The 19,958-nt window shown below is 42.1% G+C and overlaps 1 protein-coding gene across 1 annotated transcript in view; it reads left to right on the top strand.

The window, feature by feature from the left end:
* The window catches only part of LOC138739389 (rho GTPase-activating protein 20-like), a 106,208-nt gene that overhangs the window by 61,020 nt on the left and 25,230 nt on the right, over positions 1-19,958 (top strand). The window contains exons 9-10 of the mRNA XM_069891322.1: positions 10,653-10,841; positions 17,094-17,272. Coding sequence (XP_069747423.1) covers positions 10,653-10,841; positions 17,094-17,272 — 368 coding nt within the window. The remainder of the gene's footprint in view (positions 1-10,652; positions 10,842-17,093; positions 17,273-19,958) is intronic.

The raw sequence follows: 19,958 nt of genomic DNA, 5'->3' as shown, positions 1-19,958 counted from the left end.
TATCTAATTATGATATGTAATCTTCTGTAATGTATGTTTGTTGCTGGACAGTACACCTCCATTGGATGTAAAAAAATAACTTTTGTCTTTGCTTTGAGTTTTCCAATTTCATTCATTTTTGTTTTAGAACCTTATTGAAACATTGTTTTGCACAGTTTTTTTATGTTTCACAATAACATTCAATTAAACATTCTTTAAAGTGTGCAAAAGCTAATGCCTCAAAATGGGCGAAAAAACCCCTATTGTGTAGAAACTTGGAAGAACAAAATGTGAACGTTAAAGACTGGGTAAAATAATTATAGTCTTGAAAATAATTACAGTCTTGAGCACGAAGACAACTTGCATTCTGCAGATTTTTGTTACACTGAAGCAATGTTAATGTACACACTAAAAATATGTAAATCCTTTAATTATAATAAAAGGGATTTGAAAAGAAAGAACATTCTTACTGGCTAAAGTTTTCATTGTCATATTATGAATCTGCTTGTGCAATTTCAAAGCAGGACTTTACATTATTTTGCTATGTGTTAATTGTATATAATTTTAATTCCACAACTAATCTTGGTCAACTAATAGCACTAGACTAATTTAGTTAAATAATTACGGCAAATTTTAAGGAATATTGGAGAATGGTAGTGTTGGGACATGGTGCTGGGACACATATCAACATATCACCTACAACCTCACATTTTACAGGCGGGTACTTAAAAGACCACAGCTTAACATCATTATTAAAACTTCAGAAAATTATAATTTGAGCTGTATCAGAAATACCCATCCTGTTTAGTGAAGGAAATTCAGAATTGCTCATCAGTTGATAGTTACAAGTTTAAAATAGGTCAAAAATATGCATTGAGAATTGTTAACAAAGTAATGCTTGCTCCATCTGTTAGCATTCTGTGATAAAAGGTCATACAGCAGGGAGATGGACCCTTCAGCCCAGAGTCTGTGCCATATCAAGTTCACATTTAATTGGGTTAAAACTTTATGTAAAAATCGTTCTGCTAACGTTGTAGCCAATGGACAAATTTCTGCTTTTCATTTACCTAGATCAAGTAGACAAGAATCTCCTTTATCAACGGTTTTGTTTGTTTTAGAATAGAACCTTTAGCAAGTTAATAAAACAAGATTCTAAGATTAAGTGAAAAAAGGTTAATCAGGAGGAATATAAGATTAATTATTTTCTGATGATGTTTTGGTTTATATGACAGATCCTATAAATTATTTGCGCCAATTATATATAAAACTGGAAGAATATGGTGAAATAACAGGTTATAAAATTAATTGGGATAAAAGTGAAATTATGCCCCTGGTTAATGGTGATTATACTCAATGTAGAGAATTTGGTTGATTTAAATGATCAGAGGGTGGAATTAAGTATTTGGGGATTACAGTTGATAATGACAAATAATTTATAAAAATTAAATTATTTACCTTATTTAAAATTAAAGAAGATTTGAATAGGAGGAATAATTTGCTTATTGTAGCATTTGCCCTACGATGAGTGTGGAAGGAAGACACACACACGAGGAGTTGAAATTGAAGACTGCTTTATTGCATTGGCAGCTCTGCTTATACAAGCTCTTGGTGTTGACGTTAGGGGCCCGCATCATTGGAGCGCCAACCTCGGGTTGGCTGGTGTTCCCACCAGAGTTCCTTGTCTTTCCACTGGGCGGAGGTCACCTGGGACAATAGTCAGTGTCTGCATGTTTTGCGGGCCAGTTCATGTCTCCGTGCGCGGGCTGCTACAGTATAACTTTAGGAGTTGAGTCAATTGTATAAAGGTGAGAAGTTTTCCAAGGGTTCAATATCTTTTTCAGTCAATTCCTTGTTTCATTCCCCAAATTTTTAAAAAAGATTTATATTCAAGTGTTAGGAATTTTTTATGGAAAGGAAAGATGGCTAGAGTGTCTTTGGGAAAATTGACTTGGAAGTTCAAATTTGGAGATTTGCAACTTCCCCATTTTAAGAATTATTATAAAGCAGCTCAAATGAAATTTATTAATGGGATGCTCGATGTGGATAAACTTCCAGCTTGGGTTAAAATAGAACTGAGTAAAATAGGAGAAAACTCTATGCAGGATTTTATTTATAAATGGAATTTGAAATTGTTAATAGAAAGTAGAGAAACTTTTGATTGAATTATGGAGTAAAATAGATTATGAAATAGGTAGAAAAAGTTTGATTTCTTGAAAAATGCCTTTATATCAAAATAGACCTTCCTTTTTCTATGGATAATCAATTTTTGATTTGGAGTTGAATGGGGATTAAGAAAATAGAAGATTGTTTTGAAGCTGACAGATTTATTACTTTAGAACGAATGAAGAATATATTTAATTTCCCAAATAATATCTTTTTTTTTATTATCAGGTTAAGGCTTTCTTAGTTAATAAATTAGGTCCTAGTTTGATAGTACTTAGACAGAATGAATTAGAATTATTGATTTGTAAGGGCAGTCTGAATCAGTTTATTTTGGTGATGTCCAAACTACTTCAAAAAGAGGCTTTTAAATTAGGAATCCATAAATCAAAATTAAGATGGGAGGTTAACTTAAATAAAGAAATAGATGAAAATGATTGGATGCAATTATGTAAATAAAATATGATGAAAATTATTAATGTTAGATGTAGATTGGTTTCCGTAGACATTCCCAGAGTCGCAGCCACACGTGTGGTTCGAACAGGCTAAAGCCCTGTTTCACCTCTGACAGATCACTGCTGACGCTACACGTTACTGCTACGAGGTGAGCTCGCTTGACCAGGACACGGCTCATTGATTTCCTGTGGCAGCCTCCGGAGCAAGGCAAATCGATGCCCTCAAGGAGCTATTAACCTGCACCTTCAGGCTCTCACGGCATGAGTGCGCTACCCAATTGTTGCATATGGATGGATTGGGGGTCAATGCCCCATCTGCCCTCATGAGTGAGATGCTCGCCTTGCTGAGGGACAAAGGCCTTGTCTGCTCTTCAAGCAGATTTTCCTGGAACAGCTGCCGGAGGATATCCAACTCTTGCTCACCGATGACTACTTCAGCGATCCCAGAAAAGATGTAGCCTGGGCAGACATGCTCCGGAGAACGAAGAAAGGAAGGGACGCCTCAGTGAAGCAGATCACTAGGCCCTGTGCACAACTGGCAACAAGGCCACAGCAAGTGGAGAAGCAAGTGGACCCCCCCCCACCCACCAGTACTATTACTATCACCAATGATGGATGTGGGGGCCCGTCAATGTCGCCCACACTTCACATTTCAGTCGTGAATGGTCGCGGTGGTCGGCCAACGTGTGGGACTCTGCCTGGAAGGTGCTTCCTTGTTGACACCAGAGCTGAAATAAGCATCCTTTCCCCCTCCACCCCACCTCGGCCTACGACACCTGGAACGGCAAGACAGGCCCGGCACTGAGGGCAGCTAACAGCACCACCTTAAAGACTTTTAGCACTCACACCATACGTCTCCGCTTCAGCAGCAACCAGTTCGCGTGGACATTCCGATTGCAGTGGTGGTACAACTGCTCCTGGGAGCAGACTTCTGCGAGCCCACTGTTTGCTAGTGAACCTTAAAGGGTGGTGTTTGGTGTACGTCAGGACTTTTCAAACATTGCCCCTGGGGGAAGCCAAGTTACCTGCTCCCCACCTCGACTCCATTACATTGTCTGACAATGGATTCGTGTGGATCCTGGCAGAGTTCCCTTCAATTGTGGCACCACAATTTTCTTCATCTGCCTTCATCTACATGGGGTAAGGCACCACATTCTCAGCAAAGGCTTCCTGCTCTATGCCAGGGCACGCCACCTCCCCCCCCCCCGCCCGAGAAGTTCACCCTTACCAAGGAGGAGTTTAAAAAAATGGAAGAACTGGAGATAGTGCGGGGTTCCGACAGCCCCTGGGCCTCCCCCCGCACATGGTACTGAAGGCAGCAGGAGGGTGGAGGCCAAGTGCTGACTATCGCCGCCTCATCAAGGCCACTACAACTGACAGATACACTGTGCCCCATATCCAAGACTTTACCGCTAACTTACAAGGAGCACGGGTATTTTTAAAAGTCTACCTCATCAGGGGCTATCACCAGATCCCGGTTCATCCTGATGACATCCCTAAAACTGCCATCATTACCCCTTTGGACTTAAGAATGAGTCCCAGAGGTGACGGATGTGGTGGGCTGGGATCTCACACTTGCGTTCATCTGTTTGGACAATATTCTCATCACCAGCCTCACTCACTTGGAGTATGTGGCCCACCTAAGACAACTGTGTGCCAGGCTAAAGGAATATGGACTAACTATAAACCCTGCTAAGTGTCAGTTCGGGCTGGAAATGATTGACTTCCTGGGGCACAGAAACAACAGGTATGGAGTGAAGCCCCTGCCTGCAAAGGTAGAGGCTGTTTGGCACTTCACCAAGCCCCATACAGTGAAGAGGCTGCAAGAATTTGTCAGTATGATTAATTTTTATCACCATACTGGCTGCGGCCCACATCATGCGCCCCCTGTTCACACTCATGGCAGGGAAAAGTAAAGACATTACCTGGGACAATGAAGCTTCAGAGGCGTTCCAGAAGGCTAAGGATGCACTGACCAATACCAACCTTCTGGTACACCCCAGGCCAGAGCAACCAACCACTCTCACAATAGATGCTTCCAGCACAGTGGAAGGAGGTGTACTGGAGCAATTCATCGATGATCAATGGCAGCCTCTGACCTTCTTTAGCAGACACCTCCAGCCACCTGAACTTAAATACAGCGCCTTTGACCAGGAGCTATTGGCGCTGGACCTGGCAGTCAGACACTTACGGTATTTTTTTGGAAGGTACGCAATTCAGGGTCTTCACGGACCATAAACCGTGAACATTAGCTTTCCATAAAGTGTCGAACCCATGGTCAGCCAGGCAATAGCGACATCTCTCATACATGTCTGAGTTCACCATGGACATTCATGGGGAAAATCAATGTGGTTGCCGACACACTGTCACGCCCTGTGATGAGACCGTCCAGGCCCTGTCCCAGGGAATAGACTATATAGGCCTAGCCAAGGCACAGCAGGAAGACCGATGGCCGATGGACGCAGCAACCACACAGACCCCATGGGGACCAACGATCTTCGTCCCAGGTGACAACTCGCACAGTGGGAAACAAAGAGCAACGGTGGGAAAGCTGACCAATCTGATGCCGGCACTGCCGTGATGTCATCCTGTCATCAGCAGCGAGGAGAGAATATAAGCCAGGTTCAAGTGCAATAAACTAGTCTTCAACTTCAACTTCTTGGGTGTGTGTCATTCTTCCCACACTTCACGGTAGTACAGGTGCTACAAACCCAACATTATCAGATTTATGTTTTCGATGTAGTCAGGAAGTTGGTTCATTTTTGGATTTTACTTGGAAGTGTCCTAGAGTAAAACCTTTTTGGTTAGAGGTAGGAATTTTTTCTACCTCTAGTAATAGGGGTTAAACTCACATAGAATCCGATGTTATTTTTGTTGGGTAATATTAAAGTGATTAGACCTAAATTCAGGTTAATTATGTATCAAATTGAATTTTTACAACTTGCTTTAGCTGTTTCTAGGAAATGTATAGCCATTACCTGGAAATCAGATAAAGATTTAGGGATGGAGAGATGGCATGCTGAATTATGTAGTTGTATTCCACATGAGAAGATAACATAATTTACATAATAAATATCAAATTTTTGGAAGATATAGAGCCCATACTTGCAATATGTTGGTTTGAAAATTTGAGGGACTCTCTGAAAGCCCCCAGCCCTATTATAATTAGTATTAGGATTGATATTTTATGTTTTCTTCACATTCTCCAGATCTTCTTTCATTTCCTTATCCATTTTTTTCTTTTCTTTTGACATATTCTGAGGGGGGAGAATGGGTGGAGGGGGGGGGCACATGTATAATTTTTTGTATTTTTATTGAATTATTGTGGTTTTAAATTTCTTAAATAAAATAATTTAAAAAGTTCACATTTATACCAATTCCACCCGAATCCAACTTTATTCTCTCTACATTCCCACCAACCCCCCCCACCACCCTCGCCCCAAATTCTACTGTTCTACTAATGAGGGCTAAGTTACAGTTGCCAATCAGTCTACCAAACTGCACATCTTTTCAATATGGTAGGAAACCACAGTGCCTGAGGGAACCCCACGTGATTACAAGGAGAATGTACAGCTTCCACGCAAACAGCAGCAGAGGTCAGGATTGATCCTGAGTCATCGGAACTGTGGCTTTCCCAGCTGTGCCACTGTTGTGTTGCATAACTTTTGTTGAAGCTTTAGCTTTTCAGTTTTTAAAACAAAACATCACATTTAGAGACATAGAGCCATCATGCATGGAACAGGCCCTTTGGCTCAACTTATCCATGCCAATCAAGTTGGCATTCTGGGTTAGTTCCATTTGCCTGCATTTGATCCATATCCTTCTGAGCCTATCCCTACATCTGTCCAAATTTATTTTTGAATATTGTAACTTTACTGCTTCTATAGCTTCCTCCATCAGCTCATTCCAGATATGGACTATTAGTTGCCCCTCAGGTCCCTCTTAAATATCTCTTACTAATTCTAGAATCATGTACCCTGGCAAAAGGACTGTGAGCATTTATTTTATCTGTGCCACTCATGATTTTATAAGGTCAGTGGACCTTTCCATATTATAGTCCATCTGCTGTGTTTTCGCACACATTTTAGTATGTTCATATCCCCTTGAAGGTACTCAGTTTCATATAATCACAAACTTGTTCCCTCAGCCAAATTGTGAATGGATTATGAACTTAGGCCCATCGAAGCAAGTAATCATAGCCTGCTGACCTGAGAAAGACCCTTGTCCCTGCTGTTCATTTTCTCTGTTAACCAGTACTCAATCTATGCCTATATATTTCCCTCATTTCCACTTCTCGATATCCTAACTATTGGCTTCCACGTATCCATTCTACTAATCACATCCTTCAAGGAACACAATAAAACAACAATAGAAATTGAATATCCATGACATCTTTAAAAAGCAAAAAGAATTGCAATAATCTTTAAGGGAGAGTTCATAAAGAAAATCTTAATTCCTAACCACCAAGACCATGGTCAAAGAGCAGATTTTATGCAGTGCCTTAAAGGAAGTAAAAAGGGACAGTGCCACAACAATTTAGTGAGGCCATCAAATTTTGAACCTATGGCAGCTGAAGGCACTGCCAACAACTAAAAGTGATGGTGAAGAGGTACAAATAGACAAGTAGAGATGTTGGTGAATGGTGTTTGGGAAATTATGGAGATTTGAAGGGGTGAAACCATGGAAGGATTTGAAAATATAGTTGGGAATGTTAAAATTGACCCTTGACTTACCTGCGAGCCACTGTTAGATCAGCATGTACAAGGGTATGGGATGAATGGGGCTTGAAGTGTGTTAGGGTGTAGAGTCTTGGATGACCTCACATTATTGATTTTCTGAAATGAGCATCTACAAGGCTTTTTAGCAGATTTAGTTGACATCAATTCCTGAAGGATTCTGTTGAAGAAGCTGTTACATTCAAGGGGATTTAAAAAGTGACCCAGAACTCATGGAGAAGATTTTAGATGATTTTGGATCACATCTTATAAAAAAGGGGAAAAAAATGTCCTAATCACATCCAGATAAGGTATAGGAGAAAATGACTAAATGTGTGAAATATTACCTTAATAATCAATGCCATAGCAATAAGAGAAAATTTATTGTCATGAAGATGAAACAGATACAAGAAAAGGATTTGTAAATGAAGCATAATAAAACACATAAAAGAAAAGCTCTTCCTTGAAAGATAGAAAGGGAATTTTATTAAATTATGTACCGTCCGCTGGATATCAGTTCAGTCACTTCCAGGAATTACGGCTTGCTGCTAATCATCCAACAGGAAAGTGTAATGTTCTGAATCAGGTGAGTGATCTGATTAAGATTGTTTATTAAAAAGATTGTGACTTTTTTTGGAACTCTCTACTCTAGAATGCGGTTAATGACACAATATTTAGAGATGGGACTGACAGATTTTCAGCAATACGGTGATCAAGGATATGGTGACCATGCAGAAGAGTAGACAAGAAATGTAAACTGATGGCAGTCACCACTGAATGGCACATAAAGGAAGTCTTGCCACAGCCAAAAACCTGGATGTGAAAAAAGTTGAGATAAACACTCTGGAAGAATGTTGGAAATCATTAACAAATGAATGATAAGAAAGTAACTGTTAATGAGAATGACGAGGAAGGAAGGGCTCAACCAAAGAGCAAGTTGTTGTGCAATTGAAATGCTGGAAGAACTCAATAGGTCATGCAGCGTTAAAGTTTCAGGTTGGGACCCTTTATCGAGACTTCTTTTTAAAATCAATCTCATTAAAGGGTCATGACTCAAAACATTGGCTAACTATTTCTACCCATGGATGCTGCATGACCCACTGAGTTCTTCCAGCAGCTTGTTGTTTGCCCAAGAGCCCAGCATTTGCAGTGTTTTTTCTCTATTCAGCAATTATGCTTTTCAAGAGCTGATCATTTCATTCGTCTTTCTACACATAATTTTAACAAAAAAAATCAAACCTGCATCCAATTTTTTTAGCAACAATGAGTCTTAATTTTCAGTGTTTAAAAATTGAAATATTTTGTGTGTCCTACTCTCATGTCCATGTGTACATATCTTCAACTTCAAGCAGTTCCTTGCAAATAGTTGAAGAATTAAATTAAAACTTTGTGACTTCTAAATATACTGCAGTTTTAGCTTTCATTATTCAAATAATGAGATTCAAGACAATTCTAAAACTGTTGAGTTGATTGATCAATTGGTCATTCACCTCCAAAGATTTTTAAAAAAATTACTTAAAGATTTAAAACCAGAAAAAAATCACATATTTTATGATATTGCAAATCCATTTCAAATACACATGGTGTATATAACCCCCTACATAGCAAAAAAGTATAGGACAAGAGATCTTCATCCGGGCCACTCCTTACCAAAAGGTTTCTTCTAATGTACAGAGATCTTTAGGAGAAAGGGAATGTCTGAGTTTCATTTCAATATTCATACCCACACTTTGTAAATATGAGCACCATATTTTCCAAAGCATGTTATATTTATCTCTTAAATTTTAAGTAATTTTCTCAAGTGGTATGCAACACCGAATATGCTATCTCTCCATTCCCAAATCTGTATCAGACTTCCAAGTTATAGCAATACATTTTCTAGCTATTGCTAAAGCAATTTGAACAAACTTCACTTGATACGTACTCAATTTTAATTTAGGTTCTACTATCACGCAATAAAAATAACATTGGATCATGTGGGAATTTAACACCCGTTATTTGTTCTAATAAATTACCTTTTTCCAACCAAAAGGGTTTAATCGTAGGATATTACCAAGTAGAATACAGAAATGTACCAACTTCCTGTCCACATCTAAAATAAGCAACTGTGTTCTGATCCCCAATACAGATCCAGCATAAGTAGCAAAACTAATCAGCAAGGTTTTGCCTTAGTTGAACTAAAAGCCTAACAGTGAGCATGGATGAGAAGACCAACTACTCTATATCTCATCAGCAGTTGTTTCTGGAAAAAGACTTTGAATGTATGAAGAAATTATTGCACATATTTTGCCCAACTCAGTATCAGAAATAATGATTGTTCCATTTTAAAGGGATCCAATTAGAAAAAAAATGATTTCTTTAGCAGCAATTGATTCTGGAAATAGGTTTGACAAAAATAGCAACTGAGCTTGTCACAGTTAGCTTAATGTGGTTACAGCGCCCAGTGCTGTCTGTAAGGAGATTGTACGATAACTCCATGACTGTGTGGGTTTCCTTCAGGTGTTCTGGTTTCTTCCCATTTTCCAAGAATGTAGGTTAATTGGTGCATTTGCACGACATGGGTTTGTGGTCCAGAAGGGTCCATTACCAGGCTGTACATCTAAGTATAAATGTAAAATCACATTTTAAACATTGTACTATGAAAAGGGATGCATGCAATTACATATTCTTAGGGCGTATAAAACCTTAAAACTATTTATGGAGTTTGTACTTGAATAGAGAATTCCAAAGAGTTAAAATCCTCTGAATAAATTTAATTTAATACAATCCAGTAGAGATGCAAAGTTTCTATTGTAGCTCTCACTTGATCCAAAGCATTAAATGGTCTCACTGGATGATTTTCATTAAAGTGCTCAGCAGACTTTACTTCACATCAACTTGACCTGTCTTCTCAGTTCATATCTGATGGTATCAGTAAGCAGCTGATCAGTGCATTGTTATGCAGAGTCAAGAAATCTCTAGATGGAGAAGACAGACCTTAACATTAAAATTGCAGAGGAAGCAACCTAAAAACAAAATCCAAACCAGTAATGGATTTTATAGAACAATAAGAATCAGATATAAATTTCTGCCCACTGTACTTACTAGTGCCATTCAAGCTCTGAAAACTGATTGTTCTATGTTTTACTTCACAAATTGTTTTCTTAACAAACTGCACTTTCTTATTGTATCAACAATGTAGGGCAAAGCACAAAAGCAATGCAGTTTTAAAAATATGATTTGTGGCAGAGGTACTTCAAACATTTTCACAGACTAATCATATCCAAAAGATAATTGGAACCTGAAATACAAATGCAGTTTTGGAATGAAATTGAAGGTCGCTTTTGCTTTTATTTCCCAACAGGGCATGAATATCCTTTCAGCATTAAAATGAGTCACATTCAAGGCACAATTGGACAGACGCATGGGTTCAAGGACCCTATCTATTCTCCAGATTTACAGGGGCGCTTCATTATAGAGCAGTTGCCTATGGAGACACAGTGCCAATTCATCTTGAAGCCAAGTCACCTGGAATCATGCCAACAGATGGCTGGTTAGTATTCCTCATACTTGGTGCTTAATTAAATCAGTGTGCAGTTACTTGTTTATTATTTGAAGCATAGATATGTCAACATTGTTCCTCAGTGAAATGTAAGGAGGAGATCTGCACCTTGGCAACCTTGTGTGGACATTGCTTCCTGTTGCAAGACCTCTTTCCCATTTCTTTGCTCGTCCATTAGTTTCCTTGCTTCAATGAACTCTGTTCTTCCAGTCACAGAACCATAGAGTATTTACAGCATGGAATGAAGCCAATTGGCCCATTCTGGCTCTACGCAAGAGGAACACAATAGTCTAGTTCATTTGCCCTCTCTCTCATTGTTGAATCTGCCTCTGTCATTAACAGTGGCTGAGCATCTTCAGATGCTAACCAGTCAGCACATAAAATAATTTTTTTCTCGTGCTGTGTAAGACAAACATTAAATAAATGCACATCTAGGAGCAATTGATTGGTGAGAATACCTCAATTGAGCATAAAGTTCCATCTTGAGGCCTAATGACCCAGAACTTTCAGTTGTCCGTGAGTCCCTCATGTTTCCTAATAATACTAGAGAAAAGACTACACCTACATTGAGTGGTTCGTCCAGTTCAATTTTATCTGTGAAGACCCTTCTCGGCACCACAATGTTACTGAGATCAGAATAAATATTACTCTCTAATTTGCTGAAAACACTTTAGCACTGGTTAAGCCACACACCTAGCTGTTCCAGATGTCCAACCTATCAAAATATTTTGAGGGATTCAAAATATTTCAAGACCATGTTTAAAAAATTAATGAATAGATTTGCAATATCATTAAAACTTTGAACACCCCAAATCACTTAAACTCAAGAAAAGAAAAACACCAAAAAATATGAACTTTCCCCACATGTCTCTTTCATTGCATCATCAATTGGTGAGACCAGCTTCAGAGCGCAGACAGGAAGATCCAACAAAAGCTGACAGCAAGTTCAGGAATTCTGTATTTGTGTACACAGATGAAGGTATCAAACCCGTCCTGGAAAATATACTCAGAGCTCCTGCTGTTTTCCTGTAAAATCGGACCTTACAGTATAATTATTCTATAATCCCATTATATCCTGCAGATGGTATATATTCTTCCTTCTGCTTAATGTTGCTCAATTATGTGAGTTGAATGAGATGGTTAGATGGAGTTTTATGTCCTAAAATTAGGGCTCTGGTGTTAAATTGGCAAACTTTGTATTCCTCACTATGTAAACTACTGCTCTAATTAAATGTGTTTTCAAAGCAATTTGCCATATAGACAAAGCTCCGTGAGCATTATTTACACAGAATATCTTGATTTTAATGGAAACAAAGAAGTCAGGCAGAAATCTTTCTCTTTTTATCTGGAAAAAAAAACAATTTAAATCATTCATGCTGCATTTAGAGGGAAGAATTATAGTACAATTCCAATTATTTAAAGTGGTTGGGACCGGGCCTACGTCAGATAAATAGTTTTTTCAGAGAACTGATCATTTTTTAAAAACAGCCCAATAGCAATTTGAACATAAACAGTCATTAACGAAATTTAATGTGGTGGCTGAGTCTTTCTTGGCTCTGTCCAGCTCTACATTGGTGACCCCATTGAGCCCAGATGCCTCTCTGGTCTCAAGAATATGGATCCAGCAGAGATCAACGCCTTTGCCATCAAACTGCCCCCCTTCTGGACCCATTTCCCACATATGTGTTTCGGGCGGGCGGAGGCGCAGTTTCAACTGAGGAATATTTCAGCAGATGCCACGATGTTCTATCACGTCGTGAGCGTGCTGGACGAAGAAATGGCAGCCAGGGTGGATGATGATCTAATAAACAACCCACCTGCCGAGGGTAAATATCCTGCCTTCAAGAACTTGCTCCTTGGCACTTTCGGGCTCTCCCTTCAGCAGTGTGGCTCCAGGCTCCTGCACCTCGATGGGCTTGGGGACTGCACACCATCGGCCCTATCGGTTGAGATGCTGGCGCTGGCAGAGGGGTCACAAACCTTGTTTCCTATTCCGTCAGATCTTTCTTGAGCAGATGCCCAGGGACATCCAACTACACCTGGCGGATGAGGACTTCATGGATCCACGCTGAGTCGCAGCCCAAGCAGACACCCTCTGGCATACCAAGAGGGAGAATGAAGCAGCCCTCAGTCAGGTTGTGTAACCAAGAGCCAGCTGGCCGCAACATTCCCCCAAGCACAAGCCGGAGGAGCACCATTCCACCTGGTGCTTTTACCATCAGTGCTGGGGAGCGCAATCTTGAAAGTGCCGACAACTGCGTGACTACCAGGGAAAACAACCCAGCCAACCACCATTGATGGCTGCGACAGCTGGCCACGTGGACAGCCTCCTTCACGTTACTGACAAGTCCACCGGGTGACGTTTCCTAGTGGACACAGGAGCATCCTGCCCCCCACCGCCCTCGAGACATGCACCCTATCTCATGTTCCCACCCTGTGGGCAGCCAACGGTTCTGCCAACAAGACCTTCGGTACCCGCAGGGCGCAGATCCAGATCGGGAAAGAGAAATTCCGCTGGAAGTTCGTGTTAGCCTCAGTGGTTACTGCGTTGTTAGGGGCTGACTTCTGAAGGCACACGGACTGTTGGTTGACATGAAGGGCAAGAGGCTGGTCAACACTCGCACCTTCCATTCAGTGCGCCTAGACACCATGAAGGCCTGCAGGGCCGAGTTCGCCGCCATCGCCACTTCCAGGGATGAGTATTCGAACATACTCCATGAGTTCCCCGCCATCCTTCAACCACGATTCAATGCCACCTTACCCCAGCACAGGGTATACCACCATATCTCCATGCAGGGCTCCCTGCTGCATGCCAAGTTCAGACGACTTCCGCCCAAGAAGCTGCAGCTAACAAAGGAGGAGTTTTCCCATCTGCAGGAGTTGGGGATCGTCCATCGCTCGGACAGCGCCTGGGCATCCCCTCTCCACATGGTCCCTAAATCATCTGGAGACCCAGTGGCAATTACCGGTATTTGAATGACATGACCACACTGGACAGGTACCCTGTTCCGCACATTCAAGACTTCTCGGCTAGTCCCCACGGCGTGCAAGTCTTCTCCGAGGTTGATCTGGTCCGGGGGTATCATCAGATCCACGTCCACCCCGAGGACATCAGCAAGACGGTGATCATCACCCCCTTTGGCCTCTTTGAATTCCTGCATATGCCTTTCGGCATCAAGAACGCGGCCCAGACTTTTCAGCGCCTCATGGACGCAGTGGGTAGGGACTTGGACTTCATGTTTATCTACCTGGACGATATCCTTATCGCCAACCACAACCACGAAGAGCACAAGGCCCACCTCTGTACCCTGTTTGCCCGACTGGCGGATTTTGGCCTCACGGTCAACATGGTCAAGTGCCAGTACGGCAAGTGGAGGCTGCAGTTCCCGGGGTACACCATCTCAGCAGTGCTGCCCCAGCGCCAAGAAGGTTGCGGCCATCCAGCGGTTCCCCAAGCCAGCCACCCTCAAGGGCCTGCAGGAGTTCATGAGGATGGTGAATTTTTATCATCGGTTCATCACCAGTGCCTCCCGCACCATGCGACCGTTGTTCGCATTGATCGCCACTAAGGAGAAAGTCCTGACCTAGTCAGAGGAGGCAGAGTCCACTTTTGCCGCAACAAAGGAGGCCCTCTCCATCGCAACTCTATTGGTGCACCCACGCCTGGAGGCACACACGGCACTCTCGATAGACACCTCAACCACAGAGGTAGGGGCCATACTCGAGCAGTGTCTTTAGCAAACAGCTGCACCCACCATCACTCAAGTACAGCGCTTTCGACCATTAGCTCCTGGCGCTGTACCTGGCCATCCGGCACTTTTGATACTTTCTGGAGGGCAGGCCTTTCACGGTATTCACGGACCACAAACCCCTCACACAGGCACTCGTGATGGCCAAACATCCATAGTTGGCTCGCCAGCTATGCCACCTCTCCTACGTGTCGGAGTTCACCACCGACATCTGACACAGGGCAGGCAAAGACAACGTCGTGGTGGATGCACTCTCTCGTCCGACGATTAACACTCTCGTCCGACGATTAACACTCTCGCCCCCGGCCTTGACTACACACAGTTGGCACAGGCCCAAAAGCTGGACACAGAGACTCAGGCTCTCTGGACCGCCGTCTCTGGCCTTGAGCTCCAGGAGATTCAGTTGCCCAATAGCCCAGACACACTGCTCTGCGGTGTCTCCACCTGGTTGCTGCACCTGGTAGTCCCAACGCTGTGGAGGTCGAGGGTTTTCAGCTTTGTCCACGACCTAGCCCACCCCTCGGTGAAGACTTCAGTGCGAATGGTGGCAGAGCAGTTTGTGTGGCACGGGCTCAAAAAGGAGGTGGCCGAGATGGCGAGGAACTGCACCCTAGGTGCCAGGCCTCCAAGGTCCACTGGCATATGCAGACCCCAATCCAGCAATTCGACCCGGCGGTGTGGAGATTTCAGCGCATCCACATTGATGTTATAGGCCCCCTGCCGGTGTCCAGAGAAGCGCGCTACCGTCTCACAATAGTCAATCAGACCACAAGATGGCTGGAGGCCATTCCCGTCAAAGAGGCTTCCGCAGATATGTGCGTCAGGAGCCTAGTCAGTTATTGGATCGCTAGGTTCGGAGTCCCGGCGCACATCACCAGTGACAGGGGATCCCAGTTCACCTCCGTGCTCTGGGCTCAGCTGGTGAACCTCCTGGGGGTTAAACTCCATCACACCAGAGCCTACCACCTGCAGGCAAATGGTTTGGTGGAGAGGTTTCATCGTCATATGAAATCCGCCCTCATGGCTCGCCTCCCCTGCCCAGGATGGACAGACGAACTGCCCTGGGTCCTCCTCGGCATCAGAACAGCACCCAAGGAGGACCTACAGGCGTCTTCTGCAGAACTGGACAAGGGCATGCCACTCTCGCTGCCCGTTAAGTTCTTTGGCCCGGAGCCCAACATCACGTCCGAGCACGCGAACCTTTTGGCGGATCTCCATAAGAAACTATCCTCGCTAGACCCCCGCCTCCCTCATCATGGCGTCCGGCCGACACATCATCCCAAAGAGCTCGACTCGGCGGAATTCGTATTTGTTCGGCGCGGCCCACATACAGCACATTTATAATGCCTGTACGAAGGTCCATACAAGGTTCTCCAGCGGTCTGGCAGGACTTTCACTTTGGACATAGGGGGGATAGAAGAACTTTTCACTGTGGACCGCTTGAAGGCGGCGCACTTAGACCTATTGTGACTGGTGCAGATGGCCATGCCCAAACGCCAGGGCCGCCCACCCAAGCGGCGGGTCACGTAACTGGTTTTAGGGGGGTTGTGTGGCGGCGCACTCTCTCATGGGGAACCGGCCCCGCGTGTAATTCCACGTGATGGGGCAGCCATAGGAAGATGGCGCTGTCAGGGTTTTCTCCCTGCCTCAAGTCTCCAGCCCAGCGTGCGCCTGGGGCAGCGATTACGATGTCACAATGCACAAGGTGACTGAGCTTATGCTGCCCTTAAAGAAGCGCGCGCTGAATTTGAATAAAAACAGTCATTAATGACTTTCAATGTGGTGGTTGAGTCTTTCTTGGCTGTGTCCAGCACCAAGGTACTTCCGATTAAAGGTAGAACAGGCCAAATGCCGGGGATAAACCCTTGCAAATGTGAAAGCGTTCAGTGTCCCGGTTAGGAGTGGTCTTGTGTGAAAGGCCAAAGCCCCATTCCTCTCCTGGGACACTGAGATGCAATCGTGAAAGGTCTGTGATTTTATATAGATATACCCCATTTTATGAAGGTAGAGCATTCCTGAGAAACCATTTATAAACCAAAAATTTGTAAAAGCAAAGACCCATTATTATTTCTTTGTATAAGCGAATTTTCATAAAGCAAGTATTCGTAAAGCAGGGTTTACCTGTACACGAATGACCCTTTGAAGGTGATAATCCAAAATAAAAAATGTTTAATTGCTTTGCATTCATAATGTTTTCTGTCCTGCTTCAATTGACATAATCCAAAAGTATTTTCAGAACTTACAATCTATAGCTTTAAGGCTTGATAATTGTGTTTTGTTATTTGTAGAACTTGTGACTATTATTGAAATATCAATTGAAAACAATTTTTTTCAGCATATCTGCCAAACCATGGCACTCATTATTGAGGTATTAACAATCATCACCTTGAATTAACCATCACAACTTTGACAACCAAATGTGAGAATATGATTTGCAAATGAGTTTGTCAAGAGGGGTCTTTTATATTTTGCTGGGTTTTTCTTTTTTCTCTAGATCCAAGTGTAAAGCAATTTAAAAGGAAAAGGTCAATTATGAACTGGGCTTTCTGGCGTGGTTCTGCTCCTCATTTAGACCACACACCTCTATACCCTACGGCCATAACATCAAGAAGACTCTTTGGTCTTCCACTGTCAATCATTTGTGAGAATGACAATTTCCCAAAGCCTATTATGGTAAGTGACAAGTGTTTATCTAAAGGGGCGAGAGGATAATTTGTCACCACTGAGTATTGAAGTTTCTCATTGAGGTGAGATACTTGTTAGGAGGTTGGTCCTTTCCTAGAGTTTTTTGATCATTAAAGAGAATGAAAGATATCATAATCAAATTTGAATAATGTGTACATTGATTTTTGTTGTTGTTGCTTGTAATGAATTAAAAGAAATTCCATCATATGTTATATTGACAGTTTGCATTCTTTATCAGTATAAATGACTAAGAAGTACTATGCTTGCACTCACATCTCTTCATTCATGACCCGTACAGACCTTCCATGAGAAGCAGCACTCCACTTGTGACTCTGCAGGGGTGATCTTCTGTACCCAGTGCTCCCATTGTGGCCTCCCCTACGTTGGAGAGACTAGATGCAGACTGGAAGATCATTTCATTAGCACCTTTCTTCTGAAATAGTAGGGACCTCCCAGTGGCTAAACCAAGGTTACCCACATGTTAGAGGAACAACACTTAATATTCAGTCTGAGCACACTCCAACTAGACAGCATTAATATAGACTTCTCCAGTTTCCATTAAACCCCTTCCTGAGTCTGTCTCTTTCTCTATCCCTCTTTCTCTTTTCCTCCAGCTCCACATCCTTTCCTTTCCCCCTTCATTTAGAGAACTACCCCCTCTTTTCACTTAGCTTCTGCTCTTCAGCTCTCCCACCCATACCCACCTCTCACCTGTTAGCCTGTACTCTTGCATGACATTTGCTCATATCTTAATGATGGGCTTAGGCCCAAGCCGGTGGGTACACTTTACTTCCATGGCCTGCTGAGTTTCTTCGGCTCATTTGTGTGTTACATTGCAGACCAGCAGCAATAGAAATTCACCAAGCCAATGTTATATTTGTCTTTTAAAACACCTTTTATTAATAGATACTAATAATATAACACATTAGTCAAATCAAGCACTACTATACGTGAATATATGTGTGTATCCATGTGTGTATTGTATGATACCCAAACCGTTATATTAACGGAAAATTCGGAAATTATCTGAAATTTTGCCTGAACACTCACCAACTTGCCTTGACCATAAGTCATAGTACCATGGCCAAATTCACTTTTAGCTAAATTAACAGTAAGGTTTGCTTTTGAAAGTTTGTCAGTCAATTTTTCTAACTCAGAAATATGTGCTTCCCAGGTGTCATTCCCTGTAACCAAATCATCAATATAAGACTCTGTATGCTCTAAACCTTGAATCACAAAATTAATCATTCTTTGGAATGTCCCTGGAGCATTTTTCATTCCAAATGGTAAAACATTGTATTCATATAACCCTGACAGGGTCACAAATGCAGAACTTTCCCTTACCTCTGTGTGTTAAGGGAACACACCAGTAACCTTTTAATAAATACATCTTTGTAAGAAACTTAGCCTTTCTAACCTTATCCACCCTAGGGATAGGTTAAGCATCTGTCTTTGTTACCACATTAACTTTTCTATAATCAGTGCAAAATCTAACCGTCCCATCTGATTTAGGCACCAGGACACAAGATAATCTCCAATCTGAAGTAGAACTTATAATAATATAATTCTTTAACATATATTCAATCTCTTGATATACCAGTCTGCACTTTGAAACATTTATTCAATATGGATGTTGTTTGATAGGTTTTGCATCTCCATCATCAACATCATGACAAGTTATTGGGGTTCTCTTAGACACGTCTAGAAACAAGTTCCTAAATTTTAAAAGTAGATGTTTCATTTGCTCCTTTTCCAGAGGTTGATGAGCCAATTTAGCATCCAAATTCTGCAAAACAATCAAATTAAACAGATGAACTGGGACAATGTTTTGACCTTCACAAGAGTCAGCTTGTACCATCTCATGGTCCCTAGACTCCTTAGTTCAATCAACAACCAGTAGTGCTGGTGAAGGGTGTTCCTTGCTAAAGCTAAGTTCTCAAAGTAAGGTTTTAAACTATTGACATGGCAACTCTGCATTTTACGTCTCTGATCAGGTGTTCTAACTACATAGCTGATTTCATTCACCTTTGACTCTATCTCATACGGGCCTGAAAATTTTGCCCTAAGGGTATTGGAATTAATACTTTATCTCCCAGTTTAAAAGTTCTCATCCTAGCCTGTTTATCATATCAGACCATCATTTTGCTTTGAGCCGTTTTCAAAGTCTCGAGCTAATTTACAGACATTCTGCAAACAATCTTTAAACTTTGAAATATAATCTAACAAATTCAACTGCACATCCTCATTAACCCATTGTTCCATGAAATAATAGTCCAGGCACTTTCTTAATTTCATCATCAGAGAAAACCTCATCTCTCACTTCAGTAAGATAAGGATCTTTGTTCTGCCCCGCTATAACTCTTTGCAGGATAACGACAAATCTTTACACTCGGGTTTAACACCAGAACTCTGATCCAATAAAGAAGGAGGGAAAGATTTTTGTCAGGTGGTTACAATCTGAGTGCTGTTTTGTACTATCACAGATTCCAGTTCCTGTGAAATCAGTCTGCACAGGACTCTCTGCACTGGCAAGCTTTTTAGCCATAGCCCAAGTCACTGCACAGGTGGGATATATATTAGACTCTGTCTTTGTCTTAACACTGACTCGCTTAGCTGTCAACCACAATGCAGGGACAACTTTATCCTCTTCAAGGTCATTTCCTAATAACAGCAA

The sequence above is a fragment of the Narcine bancroftii genome, chromosome 7 (genome assembly GCF_036971445.1).
Source record: "Narcine bancroftii isolate sNarBan1 chromosome 7, sNarBan1.hap1, whole genome shotgun sequence".
In the NCBI taxonomy this organism is placed as follows: Eukaryota; Metazoa; Chordata; class Chondrichthyes; order Torpediniformes; family Narcinidae; genus Narcine; species Narcine bancroftii.
This window is presented reverse-complemented; position numbering and strand designations above follow the sequence as displayed.